The sequence below is a fragment of the Caretta caretta genome, chromosome 2, assembly GCF_965140235.1.
Source record: "Caretta caretta isolate rCarCar2 chromosome 2, rCarCar1.hap1, whole genome shotgun sequence".
In the NCBI taxonomy this organism is placed as follows: domain Eukaryota; kingdom Metazoa; phylum Chordata; order Testudines; family Cheloniidae; genus Caretta; species Caretta caretta.
The window spans coordinates 222,260,560-222,275,700 of record NC_134207.1 but is presented as its reverse complement, the minus strand read 5'-3'; the positions used below and the strand labels follow the sequence as shown (position 1 = coordinate 222,275,700).

At 38.5% G+C, this 15,141-nt stretch overlaps 1 protein-coding gene across 14 annotated transcripts in view; it reads left to right on the top strand.

Moving 5' to 3' along the window:
- Positions 1 to 14,127, top strand: part of PPP1R9A (protein phosphatase 1 regulatory subunit 9A) — a 251,202-nt gene extending 237,075 nt beyond the window's left edge. For 9 of the 14 annotated variants that reach the window (XM_075125845.1, XM_048838168.2, XM_048838169.2 and 6 more), the window contains 4 exons: positions 1,759 to 1,878; positions 4,036 to 4,059; positions 5,461 to 5,643; positions 7,196 to 14,127. In XM_075125845.1, the coding sequence (XP_074981946.1) occupies positions 1,759 to 1,878; positions 4,036 to 4,059; positions 5,461 to 5,643; positions 7,196 to 7,408 (540 nt within the window). In that variant the 3' untranslated portion in view covers positions 7,409 to 14,127. The remainder of the gene's footprint in view (positions 1 to 1,758; positions 1,879 to 4,035; positions 4,060 to 5,460; positions 5,644 to 7,195) is intronic. The other 5 variants (XM_048838179.2, XM_048838170.2, XM_048838178.2 and 2 more) reach the window with 1 other exon arrangement.
- The last annotated feature ends 1,014 nt before the right edge of the window (positions 14,128 to 15,141 follow it).

The following is a 15,141-nucleotide window of genomic DNA, read 5'->3' as shown; positions in this document are numbered from 1 at the left end:
TGGACCAACTTTAGTTGGTGGAAGAGATCACTTTCGAACTTCACTGTCAGTTATTTGCCTTTTCTCCACAATAACAAATCTGCCTGTTGCACATGTTGGATATCAGATTTAATTCCATTTCTGAAGATATTTGAAGTAAAAAACATGAATTATTTAAAATATTTCTGTGATTCCTTTCTATGTGCATGAAAGCTTTCAGCATGATAGCCCTAAAATGTATTGTACATAACTTTCCTGTGTTGTTTAATCTGTTTTCATCTGTGGGAAATATTTCTCTAGCAGAATATACCTTGTTATAGCCTGTGCACGTCACTATTTATATTGGGCTGGAAAAGAAACTGAAGTGGTTCTGACCCTCCTTTTCAGGAGCATGACTCCAAGTGACATTAATTTTTCACATATGCAGTAGCAATTTTCAAAGTTTTCAAGGGCATTTACCATTCCTTAGGGCCTACATAGGAATCTACAAGATCGCAGAACTCTGACTGGAAACAAAATCTTACCGTTATGTGGAAAGAAAGACAAGATTACCTGATTTGGATTGAGCAAAGATAGGGCACATAAAGGTGACACTGAGTGTATGTGGGGGGAGATTTTCAAAGGGACAAAGAGTAGATGAGTGTACCCAATTTTCATGTGATGTCATTATCCCACTAGTTCTCCAGAGGGACTTCCAGCAGAAAAAGGGAGGTCAAGACTTGATATTTTTCATATTTTTTAAAAGAGCTAGTTGAAAAACATGTGGGTTTTGTTGTTGTTGTTTGTTTCTTTGCACTGACTTACACTTTTTACATTATTGCACTTTCATCTGTGGATTTGAACACCAAGGATGTGGAGTCTGGATCTGCTTGTTTTTTTATTGCCCCTCAGGCGCGTCAGGAATTCCTTAATATTTTGTGTTGTTTTGAAATTAAACTGTTTTCCAAACTCTAATGCAGATCTGTTGCCAATTGTAGTATTCCCCAGTGGTGATTTTTATGATTTCTAGGAATATATATGAATCATGGAGTAATATTTTGCTCACCTTTGCTATAAAGTATAATATTTGTCATTTCATTTTTAAGGAAAATAAATGTCTATTTTGTGGTTACTGTTGCAGCGAATAGCAGCACCTAACATCGGAAGGTCTCCTTTACCTTCTGTCTTATCTAAAGGTTTAGGCAAAGAGGGAAGAACCTCTCATTTCTGAAAGAGTTTATTTAGGGCTCAGTCCAAAATGGATTCACAGAATGATTCCTTGCCTTTTCAATAGTGACTTTCATTTCTCCCTCATAATCCACCCCCTCTCCTACCCATTGTGTAACTGCATGTGCTATGTTTGTCCTAAATGTGTGGAGGGCAGGCATCCTGGAAGGCTGCAAATGCTATTGATCAGCCATGAGAAGCAGTGAAGTTGGCAGCCTCAGAAGGGGCAGGGAGTGTCATCTCTGAGCGGAAGCCTGGAAATTCCTCTCGCACATCTTTGTTACTAAGACACTAACCTGGCAAAAATGTCTCTTAAACACATACCACAGTAATATGTTGTTTGCACTGTTTTTGTAGCTGTGTTGGTCTCTCTAATACCACAGTAATAGACATATTACATATTATTTCACAAAACATTAACAGTAATAAAGATTGGGCATCCTTATAATAATTGGTTCAGTAAATTATTGAAATCACTCCTGAACTATGCCAGCCTGGAGGGAAAAAGCAAGTCTCCCACAAGATGTGTATGTATGATCTTATGTTGACTTTGACCCATCTTTTTGTCTGCAGAATTTCACATTCACTGATGATTTCAGTCCCAGCAGCACAAGCTCAGCTGATTTGAGTGGTTTAGGAGCAGAACTGAAAACCCCTGGTTTCTCTCATTCCTTAGCATTATCATCAGATGAGGTATGTCTCTGTCATTTTTACAACGGGCAAGAGTTAATTTCTTTCTCCAATAGGATTTCTCATAATAAGTATTCAAATGATAGTTATTTTCTAGAAAACATAATTGGAAAAGAAGAATTTGATTCCTGATTTGCCTTTTATTACGGTATTTCTCATACTTCAGTGTATATATAGGAAATAAAAAAGGGAAATAACAAAATACGATTGGATTCCTAAAACATGCTGCACCCAAGCCTTTGCCACCATTTCATTTCTGTATATTTTTCCTATATTTACATTTAAGTACATGCACACGGACCAATATACACAGCTTGTTAATGTCATATGTTAAAATAAATATAATTGGGATGCCTTTGAGGGAATATGGAGTGTGGGCTAGCTAGGTTGTAGAGGTATGGTATAGTTAGACCAGCTGGTGAAGCCATTTATGATTGAATTTTAAGGACCAAACTTCAAAGGCACCTCCACCCAACCTCTGTGTGTGTGATGTGTAAAAGAAATCACCTGTCTGTGCAATTTTTGCACACTATTACACATGTCTATATTGTGTAAACTTTATACCATGCATATTTCATTTGCATTCAATTTGTGCTTGGTTTGTGCATGTGCAATAGAGTTGACCTAAATTCTGTGCTGTTTTTTGACCAGAGGTTGTCTTGTTTTGTTTCTTTGCACAAGTGTTAGTGTGCAAAAATTATGCCCATTGGATTGGGTGCCAAAATTACATGTCACAAACAGAAGCTATGTTTTGAAAATGGGGTCCTAAAACAAGCTTGGTAAAGTCACTGGGCCAGCTCTTCTGCGGAGCTACAGTTATTTACACTAGCTGAGGATCTGGACCACTGACTCACTAAGCAGAAGATCGTGCCTAGTTCACATGTGAACCCAGATGAGGTGCAGATGAGCATCTTTATTTATAAATACAGAACCTGTAATCCACTGAAAATGTGGTGGTGAACTCCATATTTTCTTGTGTGAGATACATGCCAGGATTTGCTCTAGAGAGCTTGATTTCAAAACATCTGTTTCTATTATTCTTAGAGCACTTACGTTTGTTGTTGTTAATATATGTTAATATATTATTACAGATTAATATTAATGCCTGCTCTGCATGTGTTTAAAGGGAGATGACTGTTCCATACAGCCACAGTTGTCAAAATTTAAGTTTGCAAGGCTAAAAGTCCTATAGACACTATGGTAGGAATATTGCTGCTGTTTAAGAGTAGATGTTTACTATGCCCACGGTAGAGTACTGGGCAGTGGACATGTGTAAATTGTCTGTACTAATGAGAATTTCAAACTGTAAAGATCTGATCATTTAGACTCATTCATTCTATATGATCTTTCTATTTTGACAGTACATTTCACTAAAACTTACATTATTAAATATTTTTGCTCTCTTATTATTTCACATAATTCTTATTGTACTATGTATTTTAGTGTAGATAATACTCTGTATTCAGTATGCCGAATGATAAGTTTGAAAATGCTTCCATTTTTCTTTTTCAGCCCTCTCTCCTAATACTTTAACTTTGCTGTCTCTGCAATATCTAATATCAACAGGCCTATAAAAATAAAATAATGGCCTCTCTGTCCTCTGCTTCATAATAAATAGCAGCTCCTGAATCAGTCAGTGTGTCCAGTGAGTGCTGCAGAGGACACCTACCCAGCCCTTGTTGTAGGGGATGCTGCTTGGATCAGTCTTCAGCCATTCACTGCTGACTGCTACAGATCTGGGGTTATTAGCGGCACTGCCAGAAACCTCTCCCACAGACCTCCTTGCTGGAGATGACATAACCACTTGTGAGGCAAAAGAATGATAAGCAAGGGGTGGAACACATTCTTATTCCACTTTGTACCCCAGAAATTAAGGGTCTTTGCTGCTTCCATTGAAGTCATTGGCAAAGCTCCCATTGACCAGTGGTGCAGGATCAGGACAGGCTCTTACTAGGAAATTGTGTGCTTTGTAGTTAAGCTTTTAGCATAACCTTTCTGGGTTTGGAAATAGTTTTAAAAGTGATCTGTTTTTCAATAACCAGACCTGTTTGCAAATCGCGGTGCTGCCCTTGCCTTAACTCTCTCGCACGTTGTTACATGTTCTGTATTTTGTTTCTATAATGCTTTTCTTTCCCATTTCTTTGTTGCTCCCTCACTCAGAGCCTGGATATGATTGATGATGAGGTGAGATACTAGTGAGCTCTTTGTGGTGGACTGTGTGACCGTGGCGTGGCGTTGTCTCATGTGCAGATTTGCATTTCTGATCTTATTCTATTGTGCGGCAAATCTCCCTGTTAAAGCACAAACACAACCCCACAGGTTTCAGAGTAGCAGCCGTGTTAGTCTGTATCCGCAAAAAGAACAGGAGTACTTGTGGCACCTTAGAGACTAACAAATTTAATAGAGCATAAGCTTTCGTGGGCTACAGCCCACTTCATCGGATGCATAGAATGGAACATATAGGAAGAAGATAGATATATATATGTACAGAGGAGTTGGAAGTTTCCATACAAACTATAAGAGGCTAATTAGTTAAGATGAGCTATTATCAGGTGTCACCCTTCCTGCTGCAGTTTTCAGGCTTTTAGCAAATTATAGTCCTTGTGGTTTGTTGAGGTATCTTGTGGGGGCTGCATTTCAGAACAAGTACACTGGAGTGAATCCTCTGCTGTGCTGAGCTCATGCTTGGTGCAGAGTAGGCAAAAGCTTAGGGTTTAGGGTTTAGGGTTTATGCCATCTTTCCCCATCCTCAATCAAGGGGCCTGCTGGGGGCTGAAACAGCCCCCAGTGCAATTTAAACCAGTCTAAAGACTATTCTAAATTACACCAACTGCAGCAGTCCCATAGCAACTGCTTCACTGACCAAGGATTGATCAGAGCATCATGTGTTCCAGCTCAACAACAGCATACCCTCTATGCAGAACAGGAAGGGAAAACAGGTGGCACTGAGCTAGCTATGCCAGCTTTACATCACCCAGGAATCCCCCGCTGTCTCCTTTAGCATAGTTTTCCTGCTGTTTCCTTCACAGAGCGGCCAGATCAGGGGCTGAGGATGTGGCTCACTGTCTGTTCTATACTGTTACTGTGTGTCTTCTTGTAGTCTTCCATAGATAATAACTTCGGCTATTTATTGTCATCATCTTGAATTTTGGAGTGGTTTTCTAATTTTTTGAATTTCATATTTTAAACTTTCCAAACATACCGTAATGCACCTTTAAGGTAGACCACAAAATTCCAGTGTATCCTTAAAAACATTCTGTCCAAAAACATGTTAAAAGATTAAAACCTGGAGAGGGGATGTGAATCTTCCCATTGTGAATTGTGCCACCTAGCCCTAGTCAGTCATTGTCTGTGACTTCCTCTTTCTTGTGCCTGCATACAGAAAACTAGAATTACCAAGCTACTTCTGTTACACTCTATGGATATCTGGGTAGGTTGTGTTGTAATACTGGTGTATCCCTACTGAAGTGTTGTAATGAAAATAGTACAAATACCTCAGGAGTAGCGTTGCAAGTATGTGCAGCAATATGCCATTACTAGTCAGTTTTGCCCTTTTAATTATACTGCATCATATTTTTGTCACAGATCCTTGATGATGGACAGTCTCCTAAACACAGTCAGTGTCAGAATCGTGCTGTTCAGGAATGGAGCATACAGCAAGTTTCCCACTGGTTAATGAGCCTCAACTTTGAACAGTATGTTTCTGAATTCACCGCCCAAAACATTAATGGAGAGCATCTCCTTCAGCTGGATGGGAGTAAGCTTAAGGTAATGGACTGTCTTGGGGACAAACTTCAAATGTTATTTATTGTCACTGGAGATATTCTTAGAGAAAAAGAGAATTCCTTAGGAGTACAAAAAAGAATGGTGTATGGAATGAAGACAGACTATAATAACAGATATGGTACAGAGGGTCAGAGTATTACTAGAATCATTGAGATCCATTTTTTAAAGAAATTGAGACCCTTTTGCTTCGCAAAAAATGTGGGTGCACAGTGTACCCACATTTGCATGTACAGATCAGATAATTGTGTGCATAAGTGGTATTTGCATGCACATATTTCTCATCCAATTCCATTTTGTAAAAATGCGAGTCATGTAGGATGGTAAATATCAGCACACAAGAAGTAGAGGTAAAATATCGGTAGGCTTGGTACAATTCAGGTTTTTTAAATAATTTCAGCAAATAGTATCTGTTTATTGTCAAGCACTTTATCCAGTTTGCATTGATTTAAATTTTCATAGTTGCAGGAAATTATGGGTGGGCGGGTCAGACAATAATTATTTAATGAGAGTGTATATATTGAGATTCAAGAAGTTAAAGCTTTATAACTGTTAAAACACAAATTGTTAACAGCACATTTCAAAATATACAAAGTAAATATCCTTAAATCAACCTCTGATAAGTTCTCAAGCAGCATTTTCTCAATTTGCCTATCTGTTAATTCCTGTTGTTACCAATGGAAATATTTTCCCCCAGTTTGTGTGTGTATGGTGAAATCAGCGTTTACTGACATTTACCGATTTAAAAAAATCAAATCCTTCCAAGCCTAAATATTGGACTGCTGGTGAAGAGAGTGCCTTATACAGCTTTGCCTTTTCTAATCAGTCCATTTATATGTTTCCTTATCAGTCTCTTTCTACCACACATTTGTCTATCATATGTATCAGGGAAGGGGGTTGGCTGTGGATAGTATATTAGAACTAGATACATAGTTTAAAAGTTTTGATATATAAAGTGTGCATTAATTTATTGCAATGAAATCACGAGCATATTGCTGATAAAAAAAATAAAAACTGGAGTTATAGGGGCTCAGTATATGTGAAATTCAGGCCCTTAGTGTCTCAGTTGGACACACAAAATTTACAAACTGTTTGAAAATTTGGGTTTTAACCTTTCTGTATCTCCAGGATTTTTTATGGGAGAAAGAATGGTCTTGTGGCAAAAGTAAAGGCTGGGACTTAGGAAATATCGAGTCTGTTCCTAGCTCTGCCACACACTTCTGCGATTCTGGGCAAATCACTTAACCTCTGTGTGCCTGTGTTTCTCAATTGATCAAAATCTTTAATATTCTATAAAGTTGTTTGATTTCCTTATGTGGAAGGCATCATACAATAGAAGGGCAAAGCGTTATTATTTTCAGTGCACTAACTTGATGTCGTGAACTCCTATTTTCTACCTGACTTTAACTCAAGCTTTGTTCATTTTTCACTGTCTTCTAGTTTAGTTGTGTTATTATTTAATTTACATAATTTGGCCATAAATGAAATGGTATGGGATTCTTTAATTCTCTTATTGTATTTCTTTCTTTAATATTAGGCCCTTGGTATGACATCCTCCCAGGACAGAACAATCATTAAAAAAAAGCTAAAGGAAATGAAAGTGTCCATCGAGAGAGCTCGAAAAGCTCAAGAAAAAATGGAAAAGCAAAGGGAAAAGCTTAGGAAGAAAGAACAAGAGCGGCTTCAAAGGAAGTCAAAGAAACTAGACAAGTCTTCATCAGATGCAACAGAGGGCGCTAATGAGCAATGATGAGCCAGAACTACTACTATGTTAGTTACTGTGGAGACACTTCAGGCAAAGAAACTCAAGTTGTCTACAGTACCCCTCCCATTTTCTAGTGGTCATTACATAGGAATATGTACACAAATATGATGCTATAAATAGAATGAATAGGGAAGTTTATATTGTGTGACTACATTTTCCTGCAGTTACAATACATGCTCTTATTTTTGATCTGCTGAACAATCCAAAACCATTATTTTATTGTTGTTACTTGCAAGCTAGGTATCCTATTTTGGAGAAACATTGAGGGGATTTCCTTTCAAATGGCTATTTTGTATTGGGCTAGTTCTGCTTGGTAACCAGTGTGACAAAGAGGGATGTGGTCCATTGCATCACAACCACATTTTCAACAGGATCCCTGGTGGTTGATTGCAATGATCAGTGGAGATTTTTGAATCTGGGTAACTCGAGTTGTTCCCACATCTGTTACCATTGACTCATCTTTCTAACTGGAATCTCAGCTCTTTTACATGACTGATATTTAGTTCTGTCTGCTGGAACAGGCTACAGCGTGCATCAGTACCTTGAAATGCAACTGTTTTGCAAACGCAATTGTTCAGTGACTTGTAATTATATGCCGGAGATAAGGACAGGAGAGTCACTATCCTTTCTGGGCAAAAGAGGGGAGGTTGACACTCTTGTGAACTGTACAGTAATTTAACACAGAAAGGAGGCAAAGCTGGTTTACAAGGGGTTCCGAGGGTAACATTTATCCTCCTGATATCTGAGCAAGGCTGACTTTCTAACGTTGGCACAACAGATAGATCTTTAGAGTACACTGGTCATTGTGTTCATGGGGTGTACAGATAAACTTTCCTGTAACACACTAAAAGCTTCCTTTTTAAACAGATTCTGAAAAGAAAACTGGTGTTTAGAGGGGGTTGTATTTTTAAGGAAAACACCACATCTTCAGATTCCGTCTTCACTGAGTGCTGGGGGCAGTGAGCTTTGTGCTCTGACCTGCAGAGCTGTGATCTAATCACAACTGCTATCTGCTGAAATGATCTCCAAATTTGAGTCTGCTAAAGGCTTTCAGTTTTCAATGAAGTGCACTTTAAAAAAAAAAATAAGGCTGTTGAAAGAAAAACAAGATTTGCTAATATCAAGGCCAACTAATATAGGCTACAATATGGAAGAAGGTGACTAAATGCAAACCTGTCATGCACTGCTTGTTTTAAATAGAGTGTCCAGAGGACACCCCCACTAAAAATTCTGCCTTGAGGCATACTTGGCAGAATGTTTGGAATGCTTAAATTCACTGTTGCGCTATATACTTCAGAGATTTCTTGTCTATAGATATGTCTATTAATGAAGCAAACAGTACAGTCTGGCACTGTGTGGTATTACAGTCTCTTAGCAGCCTCTATTAAAATTTTCTTTATTTCACCAAATGAATGGGAGGACAATGGATCAAGCTTACATAATGGGAAGACGAAGATATTACATTATTGCTTTGTAGTCAATGCTTACTGTGTAGTAGCATTTGTAGGTTATAGCAACATCCGTCCCCTTCAATGCATTCCATAGGTATTGACATAAGTCAATAAGTAAATAGTAATCTCTGTGTAGTCAGTCATGCCAGCAGTTAACTCTTATTTAGTTAGCTGTTGATGCAAAATTAAAAACTTGGAGGTTCAGCAGACTGAAAGTTAACTGCAAATGCTGAATGATTTTAAAGGGATTTTTTCCCCCATCATATACTTTGACATTTACCTTTAAAAAAAAAGCTCTTCTGAAGCTCAGAGTTCTAGAATATCTTAACTGGGATGCTATGCTCATATTATCTAACATGTGTCAAATTTTCATTTTTAATAATAGTATTTTTACCTGTAGAAAGCTTTGTAAATAGATACAACTTAGTTCATTCAGTACGAATAATCTGACAAATCTATTTAGTAATGGCTTCCTTTGTGTTTCCAAATCTACTTTCTACATGTTTCTGGTATATATTTCATTGATCTACAGACATAAAGTAATGAAACTGCTGTGAAAGACACTCTATTAAAACAGTGTTGGTATTTCTGGTAGGTCTTGGTGTTTCCTAATGCTGCCAGAGAGAAAAAGAGGCCATTAGTGGAGAAATATAATTGTGGGGAGAAATCACCTCTTCAGTTGAATCTTTCTATCTCCCTTCTAGGAGACAAATTATACTACAGTGTCATGGCGACCTGGTGAAACTAGTGCTCAGTTATTTTAGGAGCTTATGAAGTTATATTTAGGTAAGAGAAAGTTATCTGGAAGAAACTGGAAATATACTATTTTAAATACAATGTTGATAAATTCATTAGATGATTATTTTCTCCTTAAATTATGTTTACATGATGGTAATGTTTTAAGTGGTTGTACATAATAGACTGTGTGTGTTTTTCTATTTATGTTCTTTGTTTTCGTAAAAGCCCAAGGCAGACTACTGTGTGTGTTATGCATTGATTTTTCATTCTTGCTGTTTAGAACAGTGTCTAGTTAACCTCATAGTAAATCAGGTTCTTATTCTGCAGATAGCTAATTTGATTTATGTGCTAGTAATTATTGTTTTTACTGTTTTATAGAAACTTTAGAGCTAAATGGTGAATTTAAACTTTTTGTAATTATTTGAGTTTAAAATCTAACTTTTAAAAATAGATTTAATCAGTTAAAAATAAAAGCATAAAATGCAGAGTAACTAATGAAAACAAAGTGGACCAAGCAGTATCTGAGTTCTGATCTTCCTTCTATGGTAAGGTATGTTTTTAAGATTCCGTTTAATTAAAGGTAGTTATTGATGTATGGCACACACAATCATGTCACAATCACAGTGTTTGTGACCAATATGGTTTGAGTTGTTACTGTTTCTACAAGACCATAAAAGGTTTATCACAATTTTTCTTTCCCATATTGAGAAACGATATGCGTTTGCCCATTACATATCTAATTAAAAACTCAGAATGCCTTTAACCACCCCACTGTAAGCTTCCCCTAAGAACAATGCTAGTTTAGAATAGTGTGTTACCTCTATCATAAGAAGGAACAGAATGGACAAATGTCCTGTACTGAATGAATAGATGAATTTTCTGCTCCCAGCCTAGCTGGCAGGGTATCTTCCACAAATGTGACTCTAAGCTACTTTTGTGGCTTACTGATCCCTGGGCAGCCAGTCACCGGTCCCAATGCGTAATTTAGAGCAGTCTCAGGTATTCTGTAAGGTGTGCTAGCTTCCTAGGGGCTATTCTGCAGCCTGGTGTCCCTGGAGCACATCAGCACTCTGGCCATATTATCTCTAATCCAGCCATACAGCCTACGCCAGCTCTACCCCAGTTAGTTATTCTCCTGCGCTGGTGCACTCGCAGCTAGCTGGTTAGCTAACATTCACCCTGTTTTGTATGTGGTAGCTGAGTCCTGGAAGTTCTGGATCTGCTAGTGCCAATAGGTTTGGCAGCCCTAGTCTATGTATTTATGCACATCTTCTAGTGATCAAGACTGTGAAAGACTGAATGAAGGAGGCAGAGAGTGGGATTTTTAAGATGTAGGAAATAGAAGATACAAAGGTGCTTTCATAGCCTTAGCCCCCGAAAAGCTAGTGTCTGCTCTGAAATCCAGCAGTAGCATTGAAACCATTCTGCAACAAAAGGCCATGGTTTATTCTGTACAAACTGCCAAATATTTATGGGTCTCATTCCCCATTGCCTGGCACCTTATGGAGCCATTTGCATCTGGGCAAATGAGTGCTAAAGGCTCTCATTCTGATTAGGTGATGTCGGACACCCACTGTGTACCAGTGTAAATGATTACATCAAGTGCAAAGCAATGAGGAACTCAGTCCATTTAATGTTGCATAATACAGATTAGTATTGTCCACCGGTTTTTGCATTTCATTTGACGCCTTAGCAGAGCTAGTGATGTTCATGTACATAAAGCCCATCACAATTAATGGAGTAAAACTAAATAGTGGAGCAAAAAAGTAACAAAAGCTGTGCAGAGCTGGGTTATGTTTATATATCAACTTGGGTAGGTGCTTTTATGTCAGTAACCATTTATTGTGCCATGATGGAGCTGAGACAATGCTGCATTTCTAAGCAAGAGTGTTCACAGGATCTAGAACAGCATTTCTCAGAAGCCACATCAGTCCTCAACTCCTATTGATGTTAGTGGGAATTTTGGATATTTATCATCTGGCAACCTCGGGTCTCCGCACGTCCACTGCGCGCACAAGCGCTTGCTGCCATCTGTGCAATTGTGTGGTGTCTAACTCATCAGCAGTTGCTGGTTAGAGCACACTCAGCTGCATTAAAGACAGGCAACCAGAGGCAATGATGCCCACCACAGAAGCTCAGCAGCAGGAGGACTGATTGTGTTCCTTGAAATCAAAGAAGGCATAGGTATCATTTTGCATATGTGTGGCTGGGATATACTGTTCTAGTCTAGTATCCTGTGCTATGGAACTGAAAATCAGAAAGAAAGTTTTGTATTTGCGTAGCCATATTTCTTTAAAAAGTATCTTAAAGAGCGATTTGTACAGGGTGCCAGATCTGGGATTTAAGGACAATTTTCAACCACAAGGTTTATGTGTCAATTCCTTAGCAGTGTTTTCAAAAGGATAGAAAAATTGTGTGTCAGAGAGGGAGACAAGCAAAATGTTGTTGTTTTGGGACCTGATCCTGTTCCTACTGGAGTTTTGTCATTGAGTTCAGTGAGAGAAGGATTGAGCCTTTTAATAGCACTTGACTAGTCCTGTGCTGTGCCTCAACCAGAGAGCAGGCAAACTTGTTTATAGCTTTTGTTCCGTAAGCTTTAAAATCTCAGAAAACCTGTAACTTGGTCCAAAACTCTGAAAAATAGAAAGTTGTTTGAAAAAGACAGCATGTATTTGAGCAACCTGGAAGTCTTTAACAGTTCAAATGAAAGGGCAGAGTTCACAGAGAATTTTTTTTATCAATGATTCAGAATGAAAGAAATGAGCATTTCTAGAAATGAAAATGTTTAAGTGATGGGGCTTGTGGTTTGCTTTTTAACAAATACTTTTGCATTTGTGTGTGTACATATACATATACACACACAAATATACACACTGTATTGAAGAGATTAGTTAATGTGTAGGTAACTGTGAGTTTTAGGGCTACATGCACATAAAACACACATCAAGGATTCTGGTAATATCATGAAACTCATAAGAGCAAAGCTCTAGCAGTTTGTACCAGTTGTATAATAGATCAGATGTGTTTTTAGCCTCACTCACAGTTTTCATGTTATGTTTTATATACTTGATGGATCACAAGATTTTAAACAAAAACTTTTATTAAAATCATATACAGACTGTTCCTCTGTACATCTCTCTGCATGTTGTCCTTGTGTTCTTTTGCCAGGATTGATTTATTAGAATTAGTATTACAAGAAAACTTTTTGTACATTTTGTAAACTTAGCTTAGATGTCTATTGGAGAGCTTTGAGCAGTTGATTATTGGGCAGGATTGTGATGTCAGAAGTGACTCATCCAGTCATCACACCATTAGCTAGACGTCATGTGCATGTTGCACAGTCCTTTTCATCAAAGCTCTGTATATGTTTTATTGCATCTTCTTACATTTTCAAAACTGTCCTATTTGAAAGCTGTGATATCACAGTCATGAAACTGAGCCCTCTGATTCCCTCCTGGCCCTAAGATAGGCTGTCTTTCACTACCTGGCAGTGGGCCTGGGACTTCTGTTATAGCCAGTAAATCATGACTAAAGGGAGGATGTGTATGTCTTGTTGGGAGGTGTTGCCTTTAGCTCTTTGTGCTGCTTGTTTCTTTCAGAAATTTGGACTCTTTATTAGGCACAAATCTCCTAGTTTATCTGGCTTAATCCTGTGCGATGTTAAGGGCCTTCAGCACTGTTTGGCTTTGGAGGAAGGTGCTTAGCATTTTACAGGATCAACCCCAAATTGAGCAAAAAAAGGGGGCCTAATCCTGCTCCTATTGTTTTCAGTGTGAGTTTTGCCATTGACTACAGTGGGAGCAGACGTGGGTGTAAATGCAGGAAGACTCACAATATTGATGAAGTGTCCAGAAGAAACAAGAATTACATGGCACGAAAGACGATAAGGAACAAATAAGCTTCCTCAAATGGAGATGACATGGTGCGCAGTGAACCTCCCCAAAATATATTTGCTTTCCCTGACTCATTTACTGTCATAACTCCTGCTTTTGTATTTTTCAGTGATGTTGCACTTATAAATCACTGGTAACTAACAAGTGTTATACATATTGCTAAAAGACTGGGCAGCTAAAAAACAGAAATGCACTGTGCGCCACTGTAAAAACTGGCTTCTTTTATTGTTTCTTTTTATCTTAGAGAGGGAGATAGTTATGCTTCAGAATTTTTTTAAGGTCAAATGTGTATGAATTGCATGTAATCCTAGACTTTTCATTTGTACATCTTGGTGTCTGATCATCTGCATGGAAGAGACAATAGTGCCCTGTCTGAGCTTGTTCTCTTGTGCTTGGTTAATATGTACTTCTCTGGATTGTTGAGTTTCCAAAAACAACATTCCTTTACATTTGGTTATTTGGAGGCATTCAAAGCAAAACATCATGGTGGCCCTTTGTTTTCTTACAGATTTAAAAAAACCCAATCACCTTTGATTAAAATTAATTTGTTAGTGTAAATAAATTTCTTGCCAATGAGTATTATTGTTAGACAACGAATGCAATAAAAAGAGAACTACTGAAACTTGTTATAAGAATTTTTATTTAGTCTTCACGCCTCTGTTATTCATTCCAGAATTAATAAGATGTTACCCAGTTTGGACAACTACTGCCATGTGTTAGGATCTGTCTATTGCAGAATAAGATAGGATGTGACTTTAAAACACAACAGCTATTCCAAAAAAGATTAAGCCACAGAAAGGCACTCTTAGTGCAGAATAAGTGTCCACATGGCAAGCTAGCTATTCTGGGCTATTTCTCCTTGTAAGCAAGCCTTTAGTTGTGCTTGTGGTGGCTTTCACATAATTGTTCGTTCTTCCTTTCCCAGCAAGTCTAAAGTTGATTTTAAACTCATCTGTTATCTGGAAGATCAGGACAAATGGTGCAGCATTCAGGTTTGATCTTATTACACTCCATGATTCTTATCACAGGTCCTAGTGAGTGCCTCTTGCGGGCCACCCACTAGGATGTCTGGGAAGGGAATCCAAGCCTCTGAGCTCTGGATCCCCCATGGGTGGTTTAAACCTTTGGAACCTTGGCAGGCTGCAACAGTGGTTCCTCCCTTGGCCTCTCTGCAACATTTCCTGGACCCTGAGGCTGTCTGTTACCCCTTGGAAATGGAGCTCCTAAGCCCACCTGGCTCAGTCTTCTGTTGGGAGTACTTAGGGATCATTGGTGTCCACGAAGGCAGGCAGGGTGTTACATGATGGGTGAGCTCTCCCCTCCTGCAAAGCCCCTTACCCAGCTTGTGTGACCTTACCCTGCCTGACGCTTCCTGACTGACACCCCTGTTCCAGTGGGTTCCCTTATTTAAACAACTCTTGGTCACCTCCCTGCCTTTGTTCTGCTCCTGATGAGTCTCCACTTCAAGCTAACAATGGCTTTGTAAGGATGCAGCTGTTTTTTCGTATACCGAGGTCTAAGTACTGTTAGTAGTAACCTTAAGTATTTTCCATTGTCCCTGTCGGGTGTGTACCAGCTACAGAACTGTCAGCAGAGGTGGAACAACATACACATAGTTATTCATGACCGTTGTTTT